This window comes from Varanus komodoensis, unplaced genomic scaffold, assembly GCF_004798865.1.
Source record: "Varanus komodoensis strain SLA01 unplaced genomic scaffold, ASM479886v1 scaffold52, whole genome shotgun sequence".
In the NCBI taxonomy this organism is placed as follows: domain Eukaryota; kingdom Metazoa; phylum Chordata; class Lepidosauria; order Squamata; family Varanidae; genus Varanus; species Varanus komodoensis.
This window is the reverse complement of record NW_025336114.1, coordinates 285,591-307,257: the sequence shown is the minus strand read 5'-3', so window position 1 is coordinate 307,257 and position 21,667 is coordinate 285,591. Positions and strand designations below refer to the sequence as shown.

The window sequence follows — 21,667 nt, the reverse complement described above, 5'->3', positions numbered from 1 at the left end:
AGTGTAATTGAAACAAATTAGGATGACAAACCAGTGATATCCCCTCCAATATGCCACTGGCTGTCAACTCAGAGCCTGTTAGAAGTTACCTCTGAAAGAGAAAACAAAAGAGGTAAAAGGTGCCCCCCCAAAAAAACATAAAACAAACAAACAAAAAACCCACCTTCAATGTTTGGGGGAGCTACAGTGAGCACAAAAGGGTTAATATAATGATAGGGACACCAAGCCCATCACAAATCATTTGATGTGCCTGTCACTGATCGTGGTCTACATGAGCTCAGAAAAGCACCAAGGAATTTTGCCATTCTTGCCAAGTGGGTTGTCAGCCTCTTCATGGTACCCATGATGGGGTGAGTTGCTTGGGTACAGATGGCACAACTACCCCTAGGAAATGGTTTGGGTTCACATAACATGACAACCTACAAAGGTTGACACCCATGATGGATGGTTGTACCATGTGAGCCATACTGAGCTTCCCGTAATAAGATGCTTTTCTGTACAATCCACATGTGCATTCCATTATGTACAATGCTTCCCCATTAAAGCATATAGCCTGTGCATTCACAAATCTCTGAAGTAAATCCCACATACTCACACACACACAATCCCACACACAGCTTTATCTTATCTTATCTTACTTTATTTATTTTTATTTAATGGTTTTATATGCTGTCCCATACTAAAGTCTCTGGATGGCTTATAAAAAACAAAACAAAAAACAACCATATATAACAAACACACTGCATCCAATAAACAATGATAAAATCAAAGATAAAACTACTTAACTGTTAAAATATTGGGAAAATAAAAAATGAAACTTCAGAAAATCTATCTAACCATGATTTGGATTTGCCAGTGCAGAAGCTCTTGCAGCTTTAACAGTCACAGATGAGGAAGGGTAGAAATAATGAAAACCATAAACCTAGATTAACACTGGGATTCATGTGAAGATTTTCCACTCCTATCCTCTGAGACATAATTTAGTGTCATCCCTTATGTGATTGCAGGCAATCATGCCTTGTGTCCTCCCAGTCACTTTGACCACAACATATGACATGGGGAATGTAGGGAAGCTTAATGTGATAGTTATAACTTACAAAGCAAGAGGCATTGAACTATACAGCTAGTAGAAGGAAAACTAATATGTGTATGTATAACATGCAGCCCTGCTCTATCAGACTCATCAGGATACTAATGAAGTATATAATTACTTGTTGTAATTATTTTAGTCATGTTACTGAGGAAGTGAATGAAAATAAAAACTTGTTAATAATCTTAACTATATTTTTAAGTATAGAGTACTTAATTGTACAGAGTTCAGAGTACAATTACATAAAAAGTTTCAACTACCTTCTATTTGAACAGAGAGAATTCCTAAATCCCGAAGCTGTTGGTTATTGTTTTGAGCCAGTGTTCGTAGTCGCTCAGCTGCCTCACGAGGAATATTGAAAGTAACACGTACACTGTTCCAGGGTTCCACCTTCTTCAATTTTAGCTTGTCAGATTCTTGTCAAAGGAGAAGGGAAAAAAAAAACTTACCAGTTATTCTGGTTGAGACAAGCATCTTTCATTTTATTCATTGCTTTCCACCAAGACAAACATTTTTTCCTGTAAAATAACTATTAACACATGTCCCTATGGAGGCACCATATACACTGTATATCACTGTAAAGGTGGGCTAGTTCACTCAAGACATTATACATTTCAACACAAAATGGATTGGTCATAAGCTTAATTCTAACTGCCTACTTGTATAAGCAAGAAATTTTGCTTGTACTGCCTTGGAAAGCACACTTTGATGCATTAGAGAATATGGTAACTGGGATGAAAAGGCAACAAGATCGTATGGGTAAATTATAAACAAATGGACGAAACCAGCTAAAAATAATATCTGAACCTGCCTGTGTTTTAACAATGTCCTCATGATCCTTTCCTTCCCTAATAAAAGCCAAATATGTTACCAAAATTATCTAATACAGTTTAGTTCTTCCACTTATTTCCATCTGCTGTATCAAGTTGCAGTCATTCTGCTGACCAAAGACAACTACCCTCAGAATGGGAATAAGGAAATTTCTGGCAATACTTCCTCTCCTCCACAGCTCACATGATCCTCCCATCTGCTCTAGCAGGTTGAGAGTCCCTCTGGAGCAGACTTCAAGGACACAGGTAGCTGTGAGGTGGAGGAACACAAAGGGGACCAGGTCAACATAGCTTTGTAAACAAGCCTTCTCAAACTAACACTAACAATATTGGAGACTGTTAACTGATGAGTGGTAGTATTTGCTTTCACTACTCTTACGTTTGGCCAATTTGATTTCTGCAAGCATGACAGAACCACAATAAAGCAGCAAACAGCTAGAGTACCGTTACACAAACAATACAGCAAATTACAAAATAGTTCACACATTTTGGGAGCTAATACTATGATTCTGACCAGGAATACAACATTTCATTATGTGAGCATAAACAGTGTCCTTCACCTAGGGGAAGGTCTACTTGGCTCTTTCACTTGGACAATTAACACAGAAGGAGTACTTGACCATAAACTGTATCTAAACAAAAGTGTTCTGAATTTGCAATAAGCCTCCTTCCAGGAAAGAACAAAGTCCTTGAATGCTCCCAAAGTAACTAAGCTACAAGGACTTATCATCTAAGTACTGAACTGTACAGATCACTGGTAAATTAAGGGGACAATGGCATGCTTTAAATTAAAAACAAGAAAAGACATCAAAATAATTGTATTTTGTCATTGTTTTAAAACAGTAATAGTAGTTTCACTGGTATTCCACAGCTGTTCAAATGAGGTAATTTATTAAGTGGAAAATTTCTAAGTATAAAGAGAATATGAACTAGCCACAAAGCAATCACTTCTCTCTTCCAGCTACATCAACTTTTTACCAAGAGCAATTCTAATCAGTAATCTTAGACCAATTTAAGCTGCAGATAAATGCATTACATTTTCCCATGGATAAAGCTGGTATAGCCCCACCCCACCCCACCCTACCCCAGAATCATTAATTGCAAGAGAATATTATACCCATGTGTAAAAGACCAGGAACATTTTCCAAGATGATGCCTAATTTCTGTTTGAAGTCATCATCCTCTATGTTTCCTTTGAAAGCTACAAAGATTGTCGAATCTTCAAAAGGGCTGCCATGTTTTTTGTCATCTTCCTTCAGTCCAGAGCCAAGATCCACTTCCAATTCTTCCATGGTTGAAGAATTCAACAAAATGCAATTATCTTTTAGGTTAGGTATGTCACCCCAAACCATGGCTATGTAATTTGCTGCAGTGGAAACTAATCAGATATTAAGAACCTGTGAAAGAAAACAAGTTAAAGCATACTGTTTAAACAGGTAAAAATGAGCATTTAAATAGACAGGCCATTTCTTCTACTGCTCCTTTTTAATTTTAATGTGACTACTTCTCAAGAATTCTTCTGACATGCTGCTTATGTAAAATTAGGGCCGAAATGAAAGGGCAATTCCCCATTTGAAGTAACTTGGAAGACTTCTGAACATGATTCACACAATCACTGTGGACTGTTAAAGCAGCAATCATGTGAACTGGAACAGGTTTTTTTTCCTGTAGGAAGAGAATTATTTGACAGATTTTAATGGGAGAAGCATTATCCAGTGGCAAGCAACCACAGTTTTTCTTTTACTATTCTTAAAGAAGAAGTTACTATTCTTAAAGAACCTGTCACAGCTCACAGCAATGAAATGCTCCTGAATGCACCTGGAATATGTTGTGCTTCAGTAACATTCCGCACTTAAGTAAACCAATTTCCAATTGCCTAGCTGCACTTAAGTAAACCAATTTCAATGGGCTTGAGCATACTTTGATGTGTTATTTAAGAATGCACCTGCAAGTATGAAGAAGAGTTTTTAGTGCTCCTTCCACCACTTTTCCAAAAGACATATATATGATTTTGCCAGAAGAAATGTGAAAGGTATGATAAAGTGATGGAGAACTGAATGACTAGAAAATTGATTCAAATAGTATTCACTAATGTCTTTTCCCAGTACTCTTCCCCTACATCAGTGGTGGCGAACCTATGGCACACATGCCACAGCGGGCACGCAGTGCCCTCTCTGTTGGCACGCAAGCCAAGTCAACCCAGCATCACCCCAGGAGTTGAACATTGGATAACAGCACAAATAGTGGTCATGCGCATGCTCAGAATGTAGTAGTGGTACCAGGTGATGACATCACTAGCCGTGACTCACTAGCTGCGACTCGTCCGAGCTTTTGTCTGGCCAGTCAGTGCACTGCCAAGGATATATATATATTTGCTTGGACTGGTTGTAAGTGGTTTTTTCTAAACTAAAACCTCAGTTTTAAGGTTTCATTGTAGTGTTGGCACTACACTTTGTTTTGATGGATGGAATGTGTTTAGAAGGGGCAGAAATGTTGAGCTCTGCAGAAAAAGCTACTCAAGGAAGGCTTTTTCAAAATGGCCCCCTTTTTAATGAAAGTTTACCCCTTTATTAGGGTTAGGGGAGTGCATCAGGGTAGGGTTAGGCCGGAGGTAGTGAACCTATGTCACACGTGCCACAGCGGGCACGCAGTTCCCTCTCTGTCAGCACGTGAGTCAAGTTGCCCCAGCAGCCAAGCATCGGATAACAGAGCACACAGGGGCCATGCACATGCTCGGAATGGAGTAGCAGCGTCAGGCTATGACATCACTAACCATGACTTATTAGTCAGGACTCATCCGAGCTTTCGCATGGCTGGTCAGTATCCTGCCAAGGATATATATATACTTGCTTGGACTGGCTGTGAGTTGTTTTTTCTAAACTAAAACCTCAGTTTTCAGGTTTTATTGCAGTGCTGGCACTTTGTGATAAATAAGTGGGTTTTGGGATGCAGTTTGGGCACTCGGTCTCTAAAAGGTTTGCCATCACTGCCCTAGATGGTGAGAATAGAGCTCTTTCCACCATCTAGTTCTCCATAATAGGTCTGCCACTGCTGTTGCTGAGAAGAACCAACAGTTTCACTAGAGCAAGTTCAACTACTGCACACAATCTCCAAAGAGTGCCATGGGTTAGTGCCTACAACATCACTGTCAGACACACCATTATTAAACTTGTTCCAAAGATGTGCATTTAGAAATAAAAGGGTAAATAAAATAAATTCCTGGAGAATGCATGTGTCTGCAAAAGTCTTAGCAGAGAATATCAAGTAAGTTCAAGGAGACTAGTGTTATAATCAATCACTGAGTGTGAGCAATACTGCTAGTAAGAAAAACAGCCTACCAGGAGATTCTGTATCAGAAGTTGTATGACAGCTTAGGCTGACCCAGAAAATTTGAGCCATAACAGCATTCAGGTTACTGGTCTGCTAGAACAACTCGCATGAGTTCTATCCTCTGTGTTCTTCAGCTGTGAGAAATCTGTAAATGTATTCAGTCAAAATTAATCAATTCTTCTGCTCTGTATCAAAGCAACACCACAAATAAATATGAATATAACCTTTCCCTCTTGATAATTCTTCAAATACACCTAATGTTCCTTTAAGTATTTTTTTATGATGCAGGTAAATGAAAAACATTTTTAAAACAGCATGTACCAATTCCAAATGCAATTTGGGTTTTAAGAGCATGATATGCAATATCATTTCCAGTTAATTCCTCGGCCCAAAAAATGTGGGGAAGAGTCTCATGTTGGGGGAGCACAGGGAATGGTAAGGCTGGCAAACACTTCCTCATCCATGAACTTAAGAATGCCTTCTGACTTATGGCCTTCAATTATTTATACTGGATTTGTAGGTGTGTCTACATTCTCATGACCCCAATGATTTAAGGTAAATGGAGCTCTGGAGGGAATATTTTTCAGCCAATATTCTGAAAATTGGCTGAAACAGCCAATACTTTGTTCCAATCATGCTTCATGATGCCTGGTTTTAGGAGGAAATCAGAATATTAAGGTTCAGTTTTTCCTTGAGATTTATACCATTCAAGTATGCATGCCTTTTTAGTAGATGTTGTAGGGCTGCATTATTACAGAAGGAAAGTCCCAGAGGGCTTAGTGAAATGTGTTTCCAAATTAACATGGCATGAACAGGCAGTACATCTATCAAAATTTTGACCAACTCTAAGAATCTGCATTCTTCTGAATCACTAAATTGTCTTTTTGATACATTGCATTTGTACATGATACATACATTTTAGATTTACACAGTAAAAGCTCACATCATGGACACCAGTGCCTTGCTATTATTCTAAATTTCCTTTTTTTTAAAGGATAGATACCTGTTAGTCATAACTCCACAATTTTCTTAACTTGAGTGACCATCCTGACATTCACAAAATCGCAAAGCATGATATAGATCTGCACTAGATCCTGGATGGGGTCCTCCTGCCCTTCTTGGATAACAATAGACCTTAAAGATAATTTTCAAGAAGAGAGAATAATTAATTCTCCACAAGCTCTCTTAAAAATACATTAGCAAATCATGTTATTTACTGTAGCTATCACATTATAGCCACTGATGAACAAACAAAGAATGTGGAAAATATTAAACTTAGACTGCAATACCTGGATTCAAGTCCCAGCCTTTTTTTCTATCTACTCATTACACTTTAATAATGAAGCAGTGCACATCTTTGCAAATGCAGGGCAAAGTAGACAGCAAAACCATTTCACTTTTAGAGCACAGAAACAACCAAGGAAATTACGCTTAACTCCTTTCCCATCCACTGGTTCTCTACTCCAAATTCCTTCCCTGTAGCTTCCCTTCATAGGATCTTAAGTATGCACCTGCCCATGAAGACTTTGACCCAGTCTATGTTCAAACTCCATCAAACATTCAAAAGACTATTTCAATGGGCCTCAGCATATGCTGGTCAGTATTTTGCTTATTCATCCACTATCTGAACCCGGCCACTGTGGGTTATTCACAGAATAATAGAATGTTAGAATTGGAAGGGGTTAGAGGGTCATCAGGTACAACCCCCTGTGTGATGCAGGACTCCAACTTAAACCATCCCTCTTAGATGACTGTCCAGTTGCATCTTGAATGCCTCTAAGTGTGGGAGAACCTACATCCCCCCTAGCTAAGTGGTTCCATTGTCATGCTGCTCTAACAGCCAGAAAGTTCTTCCTGATGTTCTTCCAGCACCTGGCTTCCTGTACTTAAGCCCATTATTCTATGTCTTGCACTCTGGGATAACTGAGATGAGATCAGTGGCCTTCCTCTTTGTGACAACCTTTCAAGTACTTGAAAAGTATTATCATATCTTCCCTTAGTCTTCTCTTCTCAAGGCTGAACATGCCCAATTCTTTCAATCTCTTCTAAGAGAGCTTTATTTCCAGTCCCTGGATCATCCTTGTTGCCCTCCTCTGAACTCTTTCCTGCTTGTCTGCATCTTTCTGAAATGATGGTGTCCAGAACTAGATGCAGTATTCCAGATGAAGTCTAACTGGTGCTGAGTAAAGAGGAACTAGTAGTTCACAGGATTTGGAAGTGATATTTCTATTAATACAGCCCAAAACAGCATCTGCCCTTTTTGCAGCCACAGCACATTGATCAGCTTGTGATCTACAACAATTCCAAGATCTTTCTCACTTGTAGTACTGTTGAGTCAAGCACTCCTCATCTTGTTACCTAGGTGCAGAAGCTGGCTTTAGCCCCTACTGAATTTCATTCTGTTGTTTTCAGCCAAGAGCTCCAATCTACCAAGATCACTTTGAATCTTCTTTCTGTCTTCCAAGGTATTAGCTATCTCACCCAGTTTTGTGCCAAATAGAAATTTGACAAGGTTAAACATAGTCAGTTGTAGAGTTAGGAAAGAGTTATTTAACTTGCACATAACCCATGGTGGTCAGGTTCAGATGATACAATGGCTTAAACCACTCACAGTTGTTGATTATCAGTAAATACTTATGAGTAGCACACATGTGCCTGCAAGCAGTTGTGCCCACTGGCTATGCCCCCCCCCCCCATTTGGTGGCAGTGTTAAAAGAGACCTAATACAGGTCTCCTCTATCCTAATGAGAAATTTAGTTCATTGAATATGTGACATCTCTTATAACAAGACGCCCAAGTCCAATTTCTAAAGCAACAGGAAGGTCAGCAAAATAAAGTAACATAAAGAAAAACATGCAATCTGTCTTATATTGTATCAAGAAACCCACCTTCTTCTTTTACTTGCCTAGATGAATGTTCACAGCTTTCTTTAATACAAACTGTTTAAAATGCTTTTATTATTCTTGGCAGAAACACCTTTAGATGATAATGTCTCCTAACGCTGAATTTCACCCTGGAAAAGAATATATAAAATGTGACATAGTTTTCCTATTTTCAAGAGATAAGGTAGTTTCATATGCTCAGAAAAGGCTTATCTTGAGTTGCAGTATTTGTTGTGAAGAGAGCTTCAGCTATAGGCAGTGTAGAAATGTAATGTAGATAATAATGAAAAATATAGTTTTGTATACTTAATTTGCACCTAGCATTGCTTATCTACTGAATGATTCAAAACAGAAAACAGATGCTGAGCCTGTTCAGACATAGTAATTTGCCACAATTATTAGACAAAGAACAAGTGCAATGCCATCATACATGGTTGCTCCTGTCATGTGCACACCAGAATGTAGAATTTTCAAAGTTTTTCAACTATACTTTCTTGTTATATCTAAACTGGTGAACAGTAATCTAATCTTAGAAAATAAACCAGGATATAAAAACTGATTGGATCTTCTTTTCATATTCTGGTTGTACTCCAAAATTAGATTACATTTTCCACTTTAGATATCACAGTAAACTATAGTTTAACAAGTTTAGAAGTCTTATATTCCAGCATGTGAGTGAAAGGGAGAGGCAGAGAAGCATGTGGACAAAACTCTAAATCTCAAGTACAAAAAATTATAATTTCATAGACTAAGATACAGACATCTAATCCAGCCTTGTGTGGAACAGGAAGGACACAGTTATTAAGAGTACACAAAACAGGGGACAAAACTCAGTAAGAAGAACCAATAGTTTTGAAACCATACACCAAACAGAACAAGCCAGATTCTTTTCTATTTACAGCTCTGGGTAGACTGATTTCATAGAATCATAGAGCGATTTAAATTAGCAAGAAAAAGAGAAAATTTAAATTGCTTAGTTTTATTAGGCTTCCCATTTAAAATGTGTCATGCATTTTCTGAACAGATGCAAATGTGACTATTAAACAAGGTTAATTCACAATGTAGTAGGCTTAATTTACATTGTTTCAGACTTACAACTAGGTTCTGCAACCCTTCCTTATCCTGGATACATTTTGCAGGTTTTCTTTTTTTACATCTGTTGACACAGTATCTATAAAATATTCCTACAGAGTCACCCTTCTGAATAATCCAATAGCTAAAACACTACAATCTATATATGGCTAATGAAAAGTGAGTCCCACAGAATTCAATGGAACTTACCCCTTCCAGGTGAGTGCATACAGGATTGCCACCTACCGTATTTTTCCATGTATAAGAAGATACTTAAAAAAAAAAAAAAACCTTAAAATGGAGGGGCATCTTATACACAGGGGACCGAGAGGAGAACCGCAGGTGTGCGGGGGGGGGGGGGGGAGACTGGTGCGGGCACAGTTGGGGGGGGGGAAGGCGCAATGGGGGGCGGGCGGGGGGGAGGGGGGGGGCGGGCGGGCGGGGGGGGGAGTGGCGTGCGTGGGGAGGCGGTGAGATGGCGGGCGCGTGCAGCAGCGCCTTGTTCACTCAGAGATTGGTAAGAAAAGTGGGGGGTGTCCTATACATGGGGGCATCTTATAGACGGAAAAATACGGTAAGTATGAGAATAAAAAAACCCATACTTAGGACAATGTTGTTATTTCTTTTTTCTAGTATTGCTCCTCAGTTTGCCTTGCCCCAGCCCTCACAAAAGTAGCAAATAAAAATGAAATGACCATGACTGATAAGCTATAGTAATATCTGATAGCAACTGTACAAGCACAGTGGTTTCTGTAGCCATTCCTACAATATTCTTTTTCTGATACAGCAACCAAAACTATACACAGTGTTAAGTGTTGTCATATCATAGATGTGTATAAGGATCATATTGGCAGTTATAGTTTCATTTCCCTTCCCACTTATGCCCAACATGGAATTTGCATGAGAATACAGGAACCTGCTATTTCACAGCAGCCGCACTTTAGGACGACATTTTCCTCAAACTCATCACCACAACTCCAAGATCTCTTTCTTGCTGAATCACCACAAACTAGGATCACACCTACATACATGTTTCAAGTTGGGGTTGCTTCAACAAGTATCACTTTACACTTGGTTACACCAAACTACATTAGTGCTCATTTTACCAGTTAAAAGAAATTTTATTGGAGTTCTTCACAATCCCTTTTAACAAAAATAATTTAGTATCATCAGCAAATCTGATCATCTCACTAGATGTACTATTTATTGTAATACTTACAATGTATTTGCTCTCTGTAAAAACAATATGCAATTCAACTGCTAACACTGTAACTTACACAGGCTGTGTTTGGACTTCATTATGTGAGAACACTATTTCTTTGCAATTGTTTATTCTCATATACTTGAACATATGAGCCTACCCTTACTTTTACAAGTAAATATATTTAGGGTAATTAAGAATTCAAGATGAGCATTCAGTTAAGCTATAAGCAGGTGAACTATGCATTTGTACAGAACCCTCTCTATCATAAATATGACTACAAAACCTATTATAATAGATGTATAGACTTTGTCATGTGTTTAAAATCCCTGAGAACCACTGTGAATGCCTGAAAATCCTAAATACACATCAGTGAATATTCGAATATCACTGTGGCCCTCAGCATGCACTGTTGTATAAAAATGGGGTGGAGGGGGAATCAAGTATTCTCAATTTCAGAAAATAATCAGGGATTGTCCGTGTTCACATGTAAATGTCAGTATGCCTCAAATTCATTGTAACATATTTCATTGAATAAAAAGAAGACTGTAAGGTACCATATTTGGTAGTTCATTTAAGTTATAGTATATAACTTGCCCTCCCACCCCCTGAGATCGGCGGCAAAGGCCCTTCTCCGGGAACCCTCCGTGAAGGATATTAGGAGGGTGAGTACTCGGAGGAGGGCTTTCTCTGCGGTGGCACCCAACCTATGGAATGCGCTCCCCAGAGAGGTCCGCCTGGCACCGTCGTTATATGTTTTTCGGCGCCAGGCCAAGACCTTTTTATTTAAACACTATTTTAATTGTTAATGGTTTACTTGTTGATTTTAAATTGACCAGGCTGTTTCCACTATTTTATTTTATTTTATTTATTTTATTTATTTGATGAATTTTTTGCATTTTATACGGGATTTTAATGATTGTAAGTCGCCCCGAGGCTCATGCGATGGGATGGCATATAAGTTGTCTAAATAAATAAATAAATAGTTCATATTTTGAAACACAAACTGTATATTACGTATTTCTTTTTAAACATGATCTTTATATCAGAAGCAAAAGAATGATTGCAACCCAATTCCTGGGTTGCCTGCCCCAAGAATTGTTGGGAAGGTGCAAAACAAAGCAGGCACACTCTTTCCCTCACACACTCAAAGTTTTCACTTCCAAATAACAACCAGGTAATGCTCTGTTTCTGGGTTGTTTCATGACATGTGAACCCTGGAAAATTTGAGTTGTTTCGGGGTTAAATAACTCAAGAGTTATTAGAACAACAAATCAATGGACAATGCCCTTGGGTTAACTCTGTGTTGTTTAACTAACAACTCAGGTTCCAGTTCACACATCACAAAATAATTCTGTGATGAGGCATTCCTGGGTTGATAACTGAAAGAGGAAACATGATCACCCCCAGTGACCCAAGAATTGCAGTGTAAGATACAAATGTGCAGGGCAGGAGGAAGATTTATTGCAGTTGGGAATTAAAACTCAGAAATACGCAAGCATTCTGAAAAGGGATGTTTAGAGAAGATGATGTGATATTACATAATAAACCATTGTATTAAAGGCACAGTATTAAATAGGCCTTTTAATTTCTAATAACTCAATGTAACACGGCACTGCTGATACTCAGTTTTATATTTCCCTCCCTTTGCAAGAAGGTGAGTGTAACTTTAGGCCTAGGAAACTGCAGTATCCAGAATTCATAAAGAACCAACACCATAAAGACAACATTCTGGTGCATGAAACAAACCACTAGACCACAGCTGAACAATGGAAAAATTTCTATTCTTGTGCCCAATATGAACTGAAATAGGTGATACCTGCATCCCATACATTGTTTCCCACCTTCCTTCACTTTCTCTGCTATAGCTGGTAAATCCAAAGGAAAAGCCATTTACATCTAACTCTCTCCTCATTGAGCTTAATTAAACACCACACATGTCTATCTGGCTCCTAGCTGCCTCTCTCTCTTCTAATTAGGAAGTGTTCCTCATCCTGAAATTCCCCTATCCTTTTTCCAAATGGCAAGAAATTTCTCCTAAATTTAAATGCTTAGCTGTGAGTCTGGTATCTATTTATCTCCACTACTTTTATATTTCTACAAATAAATGCATATTATTTTAATTCTAATGTTTGGCTTCTGTGCCATTATTAATTCCCCATTCCAAAAGGACCCAGGATAATATTTACTGCGTGTTTCATATCTCAGTCTAGCAATCAAGATTGCACACTGTAAAAAATTCCTAACCTATAATTTGGAAGCATGTCCATTGAACACATGTGCACAAAGATTTAATAATTTATAACCATTTAAGCCACCAATGGTTACAATGTGTGGTACTCCATAGGCTAACTACATACCATATGAAATAGTATTTCTACTTTTTTTCTTCATCTGACTAGCAATAGCCACTGAACGTAACACAAGTTCAGACACTATAAATGTGCAGAGAAGTTGTATTTTATATATTTACACAACATTCACAGTGTATTAGGCAATATTGAGGCTGCATCGGTGCCACAAAACGGGTTCTATAATATAACAGAGGGAAACCAATCATAATAATCTAAGAGGAAAAACTACAGGCTTCCAGGAAAGACTAGAAAGTAGTCCACTAGAGAGCAGTAGATACTACCACCAAACAAAAGAGGACAACATGACAAAAGGCACAAAGGTGAAAAAAGGAAATAAAGTGGTCTTATAGATAAGCATGCAGGAAATTAGGAGACAGGAAAATGAGGTAAACAGAAAGAAAAGAATTAACACTTAGATCTAAGGGCTAGGACCTTGAACTTGATTCAGAAAGCAAAAAGAAGCCACAGCAGAAATGCATTCATTTCTACCAACAAGGTAAAATGTTTGTTAATACAAAAAATAACATAACAAAAACAACAACACCAGGAGGGAATTGTATTGTTGTGAGATGTGATGACTTAGCACTGCACAACATTTAGCCATGAATGTAAGAACATAAAGGAAAAGTTATTTTAAATGTTAAAGCAGAACTTGGAAAAGACTGAGGATAAAAGAGGAAAGAAGGGGTAAGCAATACCAAGAAATTTAAGATATGTTGCACTAGGAAAGCTACCGATTTTTAAAGACAAGTTTTTCTACATAGAAATATCTGTGCATCTAGATTTATGCAAGTCATGGGCAACTCATTAGACTGGTATAGCTATTCTATGCTTTTGATTCTCTTTCAGAATCAAGAAAGAAAAGGTAGAAAGTCAGTATTCTTTTAATTTCAAAAGGACAATGGAAGCACTATAAAGAGATGCAACGAATTACTGCGTTTTTGAAACTTTTCTCTTACTGGTTTTATTTTGCTTCCTATCTCAATTTCTGTGCTTGATGGTTTATTACTGGGTATAGTTTTTTGTGATAATATAAGCAGTTCTAAGTGGGTATGTAGTTTAGAAAGGTGGGATCTACATTTGCAACAGATTATATGCCAGTATGCCAGCCCAGCCCAAGGCAAATATCATAGCAGTCTTACTTATTTCCAGTTAAGTTCTATTTAATGCCATAAAGTTCTGGCATTCTGCACTTTAAAAGATTTCCCAGATGTGGCTATGGGATTATGAAATGCCAAGTGGAACTTTAAAATGCTTAAGATTTTCACTTCAACATATTTGTGTATCACCCTTCAACCAAACAACTCTCAAGTTGTTTTGCATTAAAATATGCACAGTAACTTTTCCTCAAGCTCATCTCTCCTTGCTGATACCAGAGAGTAGGACACGGAATAATCAAGTCAAGCTGCGACAACCCAGATTCAGGCGAAATATCAGGAAAAGCTTCCTCACTGTCAGAGCAATATGACAGTGGAACCAGCTGCCTAGAAAGGTGGTGGGGTCTCCCACACTAGAGACATTCAAAAAGAAACTGGACAGCCATCTGAGTGGGATGGTGTAACTTAATATCCTGCAAAAGCAGAGGGTTGGACCTGATGGCCTTCATGGCCCCTTATCTATTCTATGATTCTTTAAATATAGGAGAGCTAGTCAATTGCAAGAGAATCAGCAAGCAATAAGGCTGTAGTCAAATTATTCCAAAAAAATTTAAATGATTCAATCTGTTGCAAAAGTCTGCAACAAATTCAGGGGAAATGGATGAGCAGTGGAGCACTTCAGATAAGTAAATAGAAAATTAAGGGCATACAAAGGTGGAAACACCATAACGAATATTCTTCTGTCCAGTCAACTAATGCAGCATAAGCCTGATTAAGCCTTTTTCTTAAGGCTTACAAGAACCAGAAATGTCCTCCCAGGAAAGTTAGAGTTGCTGAAGTACCATGGATAGTATTCAATTAAGTACCCCTACTCAAAGGCAGCTCTACAATCCAACAGAGGCTTCTAGCATAGAAAGGAAGAGAGGGGTGAATTTCCTCTGTTCCTCCACAGATCCTTCAACTTCCAAATGAGCTCCCAAGAGACACCATTAAGAACATACAATTTGTCATGAGAAGTTGCTACTCTTGCCTTGTTATTCACAGAAACCTCAAATACAGCTAATAGCCTTCCTTTAATGGCTCAACCCCATATTTTATGCAGAAGACCAGAGTAAAAACACTTTCCAGTATAACACAGCAGAATGTCTTGCTTGCCTCTCTGAGCCTATAATGCAGTGGTGGCAAACCTATGGCACACGTGCCACAGTGAGCATGCAGAGCCCTCTCTGTCGGCACGCAAGCCAAGTTGTCCCAGCATCGCCCCAGCAGCTGAGCATCAGATAACAGCGCACATGGGGGCCATGCACATGCTCAGAAAGAATAGTGGCACCAGGCTATGATGTCACGAGCCACAACTCATTAGCCACAACTCGTCTGAGCTTTGGCTGGTCAGTGTACTGCCAAGGGGAGATATTTGCATGGACTGGCTGTGAGTTGTTTTTTCTAAACTAAAACCTCAGTTTTAAGGTTTTATTGCAGTGTTGGCACTTTGCAATAAATAAGTGGATTTGGGGTTGCAGTTTAGGCACTCAGTCTCTAAAAGGTTCGCCATCACTGCTATAATGCAATGGATAACTGCATGGGAATTTCATGACAGTATTTCTAGCCACAAAGATTTAGTTCTCCATATTCTTCTTCAGCACAATTCTTTATCAATGAAAAAGAATTTTCAGACCAGATATCCAGAAGCTTATAAATTCAGCATGTTACAATACTGTATTAAAACTATAACACTGAGATCAACATTACATTCATACTATAGGTTATTGAAGAAACCTAACAGAAATGTATCTTTACTATTCATTTGGTTACTGTTCATATTACATTAACTCTATGCCGCTGTGAAATTTTAGATAAATAATAAAAATTGTCAGCAAACACTGACATAATACTAAAGTGTATTTTAGCTTCAGTTATTCATCTAAGGAATGAATTCCTACTTCCACGAAACATCTTTATGAAGTTCTGCTTCTGCTCCCCCAAAAACCAATTATTTAGATTCTTCCATTTCTTCTTCATATCCTTAGCTTTTAACTAAAAGCAATTCAAGTTGTTTACTATATATAATTAATATTCTATATATATTATAATATTTCATATAGAATTAATTTAATATATAGAATGTGTAGAACATAGTTTTGAACATAGTTTTGCCTAGGACATCAAATCATAATATTGCAGTCTTATTGAACCTAATGACCTGGGCTTGGGTCACTGCCTCATTGCTTCAATTTCTATCATGTGATATAAACAGAATAAAAGGATATCGAAGTAGTATAAGAAACCCAGTCACATAAATCTTCCATTCTTTATTCAGATTTGTACACTAGGCAGATAGGTTAAAACAGGATTCACATAACTGGTTATAAGCTGTAAGTTTTGAGTGATGTTTTGATTTGCTACAGCTGTGCAGCATTAACTTTTCCACCTCATTTACCAGATTTTTTAAAACAAAAGTTAAACTGTTACAGTAAAATATAACTTATCATATCTTCATGAGAGAAGCTTCCCATTTTAAAGGGATGGAGATGTATTTTGGTTATACTAGTTATCAGTTGTTCAATAATTTGGCTAATGATTTAGGCCAGAACACAATTAGCCACTCACTCTGGGAATGGAATGATTCCTTCCAGGAGACGGCATTCTAGAAATGCCAGTTAAGCTGCCCTACGAGCATTAAAATACCTGGGAATGGGCAGGCTAGTTACATTGCATTATATTTTTGCCCAACACATGAAGCAGGCCAAATCCTTAATTTGGCCTTTGCTCCAAGCTGAGAGAAAAGTAGTCTAAAAAGGTGCACAAGTAATCCCATTTTCTGGTGAACTATGAACTCATGACATTACTTCCTTCCTGCCATGGTGGGGTATCCATTCAGGTTATCTGCCCCAAAATGATGGAATCTAATCAAATTCTGTGCTCTTGAGGATTTTCCAGTGCAGAGAACTTATGATCCAGTCAAGGCCCTAGTCCCACCATGGAACAACAAGATGTGGAAAACCTAAGTTCATGCTGCTGCTTTGTATCCTGGAGAACTGGGCAAGAGGGCAAATGGTGCAAGACTCAAACTGAAGTATGCTCTAGTCCACATATTCACACCTACTGAATGGCTCCCTCCACTGTGTCCTTGAGTAGCTTTTTTGGGTGGTCCAGTGGCTAACATTCTCCCTTGCAAATAGAGGTCTAGTTCTCCCAAGGGCCACTGTGATATTTTTGCATTGCACTTTGAAGGCAGACTTACTTGTCTCTGCAGCAAACCTGATTCAATTCTTAGTGCAGCTCCAACTGATGTGTTTGACACCACCATCTGCCCACAGGATTCTGTGGGATCAATTTCAGTCACTGCAACACAATGACATGGACAAGGAGCTTGCAGCAATGTGACTGAATACATGCCCCTCTATCTTTGCTCCTCCAGATCAAATAATAGGAGTAGCAAATGCATCTTTATGTAAAGAAGTGGTTCCTCCTGTTCTTAATGAGGCAGTAGTGCAACTGCTCCTGAGAAAGTCCCCTTTGGATCCAGTGTTACTATCTTCCAGTTACATATATCCCTTTCTTAGAAAAGATACTTCTAAGGGCCATGGCAAAGCAATGGCAGGCACCTTCGCAGCAACAACTGCAGGCACTCTTGGAGAATACACATTATGGAGATCTGATCTGGATTTCTACCTGGTTACTGGACTGAATCAACCTTGGACAGCCCAGTGAACGACCTTGTATGGGAGAGGGATGGGGGAGTGCAAGTTTGCTAATTCTTTGATCTGTCATCAGCTTTTGATACCATCAATCACAGTAATGTACTGGATAGTGGAGGCAATGTGTTACAGTGATTTTGGACAAACCTGTGGGTTTGATTACAGAAAGTACCACTGGGTGATTGCTCTTTGGCCCTTTGGCAATTGATCTAGAGGAGTCAGCAGGGTACCATATAGTCCCCAGTGTTGCTCAACATGTATATAAAACTGGTGGGATAGGTCATTAGGGGATTTGGAACCAAGTGCCATCAGTATGTCAATAACACACAGTTCTCTCTCTTTGTCACATCCAAATCATGTGAGATTGTGAAAATCCTGATCAACGCCTAGACTCAGTGATGGGCATGGCAAGGGCCAATACAGTAAAACTGAATTCTGGCAAGATGGAAGCTCTGTGAGCAAATAGTTTTCAAGCCCAGGAAATAGATTATCTTTGAAAATCAGATGTAATTCTAGACCATCACTGTTGCTGGAGTCAACATGATTGTGGCAGCTCAAACTGTGTTTGAGCAGCTTCAGCTAGTTCAAAAGAATATAGTCTCTCCTAGGAAAGGGACAGCCTGGCCACAGTGCTACAGCTGCTAGTACCCTTGAGACTGGATTACTGCAGTACACTCTATGTAGAGCTCCCCTTAACACTGATCTGGAAGCTGGAGCTAGTGCAGGATGCAGCAGCTTGGATGTTGGTCAGAAACTAGTCCTTTTCATTATGAGACCCTTTTGCTGAGGGAATTGCCCTTGCTATTTGCTACCAGGCTAAAGCTTTGGTACTAGGGTTTTAGTGTATAAAACCCTAAACAACTTGGGACCAGGAGACCTGATTGAGTGCGTTCTCCCTTTTCAACCTGCCCTGCTACCAAGGACATCAGGTGGCAGGCTCTTGGTGGTTCCACATGGGCCTACTGTCCAGTTTGAGTTCACCTAAAGAAGAGACTTCAGCTTGGGCTTCTGCAGAACTCCCTGTTTCTGGTCATCAGAAACAAACCTAGTGCTGTTTTTGGAGTCTCCAGAAAAAAATCTTTATTCCAAAAAGCTTTCCTTGTTTGATCAGCCACAGGTTTTTATTGCCATTCTGTTTTAGCTCTGGGTTTAATTCTTATATTTCTACTTGTTATTGTTCACTACTCTGGACTCTGTTTAGATAGGGCTGTAAATAATATAAATATATAAATCTACAAGAATGTTTTAGTCTCTTCTTAAGCAATCTATGTGGCATGGTTTCATTAAAATCCAATATCTTTACACACAACACTAAGAGTGAAAAAAATGGGCTGATGGCCATGTGTTGAGGCTCTTCTTAAGCTATCAAGAATGACAACGCCTTCCTACGTTTCAAATACTTTTTCTTTTACAAAAAGAGTGCTGATAATTACATGTTGATACAAAACCAGTCTTTCTTCTAAAGTTATTTTGAGGGGGTTTGTCTGACCCTCTTAAGTTATCTCTTTAAAGGAAGTGAAAACATATCAAATGTGTATACTAGGAATATACAATGCACTTCTACATTGTGCCACTATCCTACAAATTTTCAAAAGCTCAAAATTGGGACTCAAATCAATCCTTGTCATTGGCGCACACTTCTATTTAATATAAATAAAACTGCAAGAGAGAATTCCCTGTATTGTGTTAAATTTGGCCACTTTCTGAATTATACTTAAAAAAACTAAGGTAAGAAGACAAAATGAGCAGAATAATCAAGCATCACACTTAGATTCCCTCCTCCCAAACCATAATCCTCAACCATCCACTGCCAAAAAATTGCAAAAGTGCAAAGTTCACAGGTATTCTGTGGAAATGAATCCAGAGTATTAAGAAAATTGTTAGTTCAATGGCATGTCCAGAGTATAGTTATATTAATAACCTTGCTTACATTTTTAAAAGACAATATGGAGCACCCTCTGACTTAACCTTATTTTTATACATACACTGAATTTTGTTTTTAAAAAGACATATAGAACAAACAATTAAAATATGACATTTGGGCTATTTTATGAAAAAGCAAGCCATAAACTATATAAACAAAACTACTAAAGTTCTTTAGGTCCTGAGTCACTTAACTTAGACCATAGGGTCACCCTGGGACAATGCACTTTCTTGAGATTATCCTAGGAGAATATTTCAGATTTCAAGTGAAAGATCTCTAAAATAAAACCCACAAGTCCTACCAATTCATATACCAGCCAGTACTATTTACCCTCTAGTTTGCCAGATTTCAAAAGCCTTAGGATAAGCTCTTTCTTACACTTGAAGCATCAAGCATGCCATAATCAAACAGAACACTGACCTTGATCATGGAAAGATCCATATCAACACAGCTACTATACTCATTGTGGCTTATGTGACACCAGCAGGACCACCTGACCAAGCCAAAAACCCTGTGATCCTAACAAGATTTCTCAACACCAACCAGTAAAACAATAAGCACACCCATTGCCCGTATGTACTAACATTGCATTATTCCAGGGGTTCCTAGTTTTATTATTTGGACTATTAGCTGTTGTACATCCAATAATTCTCAAATAAACATGTGTGAATTATTTAGTGGGAAAAGCCAGACAGTACATTTAAATTATTCAGCCCATGTCCCTCAGGGCTTTAAAGAAATACAAGGCCTAATTACCCATACTGTTTAAGGGATTCTGGAAAGGGACCAGTCTCATCTCAACGTGGGTAGCAAATTATTTGACACAAGTTTCAAAAACAAAAGAGCTGAAGAGGTAGTTAGTCCCGCCTCAATGTGTCAGAAGCCCAGTCTTTTGGACTTCAGTGCAAACCTCCGTCTTTATCTCATGTGTCCACTCTGAAGCTACCTATTACCAGGTCCCCTCTAGACCTCAAGGAAAATGAAATGAGGCAACAGTATTCTCATACTGCAGAGCCAAAACAATATTTTATATACAGAACAAACTGCCTGAGCTACTAGACATTTAGAGGGACGAAAAGGGTCAGCCATTGTGTTTTGTCCTAGAGTCCCTCTGTTCCATTCTAGTAAAGGGCATCTAACCTAAAAGGCCGGGGAGGGGTACGACCCCCCAATTCTGGCCTATACCTCCCGCTCCTTCTATAAGGAACACAGCCCCCGTCTTCCCAAAGACCGGACACCCTCCGACACTCGTCGGGCCTTCTTGGGCCCCACAACGACCGCTCTGGTCGCCCCCCTCCCCGACCCACGCCCCTTGGAGATCTCCCAAGAAGGTACTTCCAGAGCTTGGCCTCACCTTTATTCTGAGCAGCCACGGCAGGCCCACTCGCCCGACCACCCTGCCCGCTCCTCTCTTCCCCTTGTCACGAGAGACCCTGACCAGGCCCATATCCACCGCCGCCACCACGGTCGCTGCCGCCGCCCGTCCTTTGCAACGGCTGTCACAGCGGCCCCTCCCACAGCCGGGCCCCGTCCTCCGCAAGCCCACTGGGGGGGCCACGGGGCAAGCGCTCGCACTGCCCCTGCCCTCCAACACCCCCCCGTTACCCACCCGCTCGGCCCCGCCTCACACACACCACACAGCGCCCAGTCCCGCGCGCTCACCTGGTGGCGCTGCTGCTCCCGCTCAGCGCGCCTGCTCCCGGCCGCCCAGACAGAGCCGGCTTCGGCAGCCCCCTCCTCCCCACCGGAGGCCCGAGCGGGAAGGGAGAAGCGGAGAAGGGCTAAGGATGGGGCGGGGAGGAGGTCAAGGAAAAACCGAACCTCCGGGACACCGACCCTCAAGCCCGGCCGTGGCTCCTCCTCCTCCTCCTCCGCGAGGCCACGTGACAACCGGCTGCGCGCGTCGCTTCTGAGCCAGAGCGCGCCTCCGGCTCAGAAGCCGTCTTTTTCTCGTGCGCGCGCTCCTGCGTCGCCCGCGCTCTTTTCTCGCCTCCTCTTCCTCTCTCCGCTTTCCCCAATCATCGTTCGCCTGCACAGAGTCTCGGGATACTCCGGGGGAAAGACGTCGGCTGACTCCCATTCTGCCTGCACCCCCGCTCCCTATTTCTCACCAGTCGCTTGGCTGGCAACGATCTGCCTGTGCGACGAAGGGTGGGTGCTCTTTCTCCCTCGGAGAGAGTTCTCTTTTCA

At 39.9% G+C, this 21,667-nt stretch overlaps 1 protein-coding gene across 3 annotated transcripts in view; it reads right to left on the bottom strand.

Annotated features, from left to right (window-relative positions):
* The window catches only part of NCOA6 (nuclear receptor coactivator 6), a 50,374-nt gene extending 29,050 nt beyond the window's left edge, over nt 1-21,324 (bottom strand). For 2 of the 3 annotated variants that reach the window (XR_006416427.1, XM_044447456.1), the window contains exons 1-6: nt 21,140-21,324; nt 8,139-8,263; nt 6,254-6,384; nt 5,259-5,395; nt 3,038-3,317; nt 1,351-1,506 (exon numbers count right to left, since the gene is read on the bottom strand). Coding sequence is in view for 2 of the 3 variants with exons in the window: in XM_044447456.1 (XP_044303391.1) it covers nt 1,351-1,506; nt 3,038-3,272 (391 nt within the window). In the remaining variant the exon portion in view is untranslated. Of the gene's footprint in view, nt 1-1,350; nt 1,507-3,037; nt 3,318-5,258; nt 5,396-6,253; nt 6,385-8,138; nt 8,264-20,831; nt 21,037-21,139 lie in introns of those variants that run through there. The other variant, XM_044447457.1, reaches the window with a different exon arrangement.
* Nucleotides 21,325-21,667: the final 343 nt, after the last annotated feature.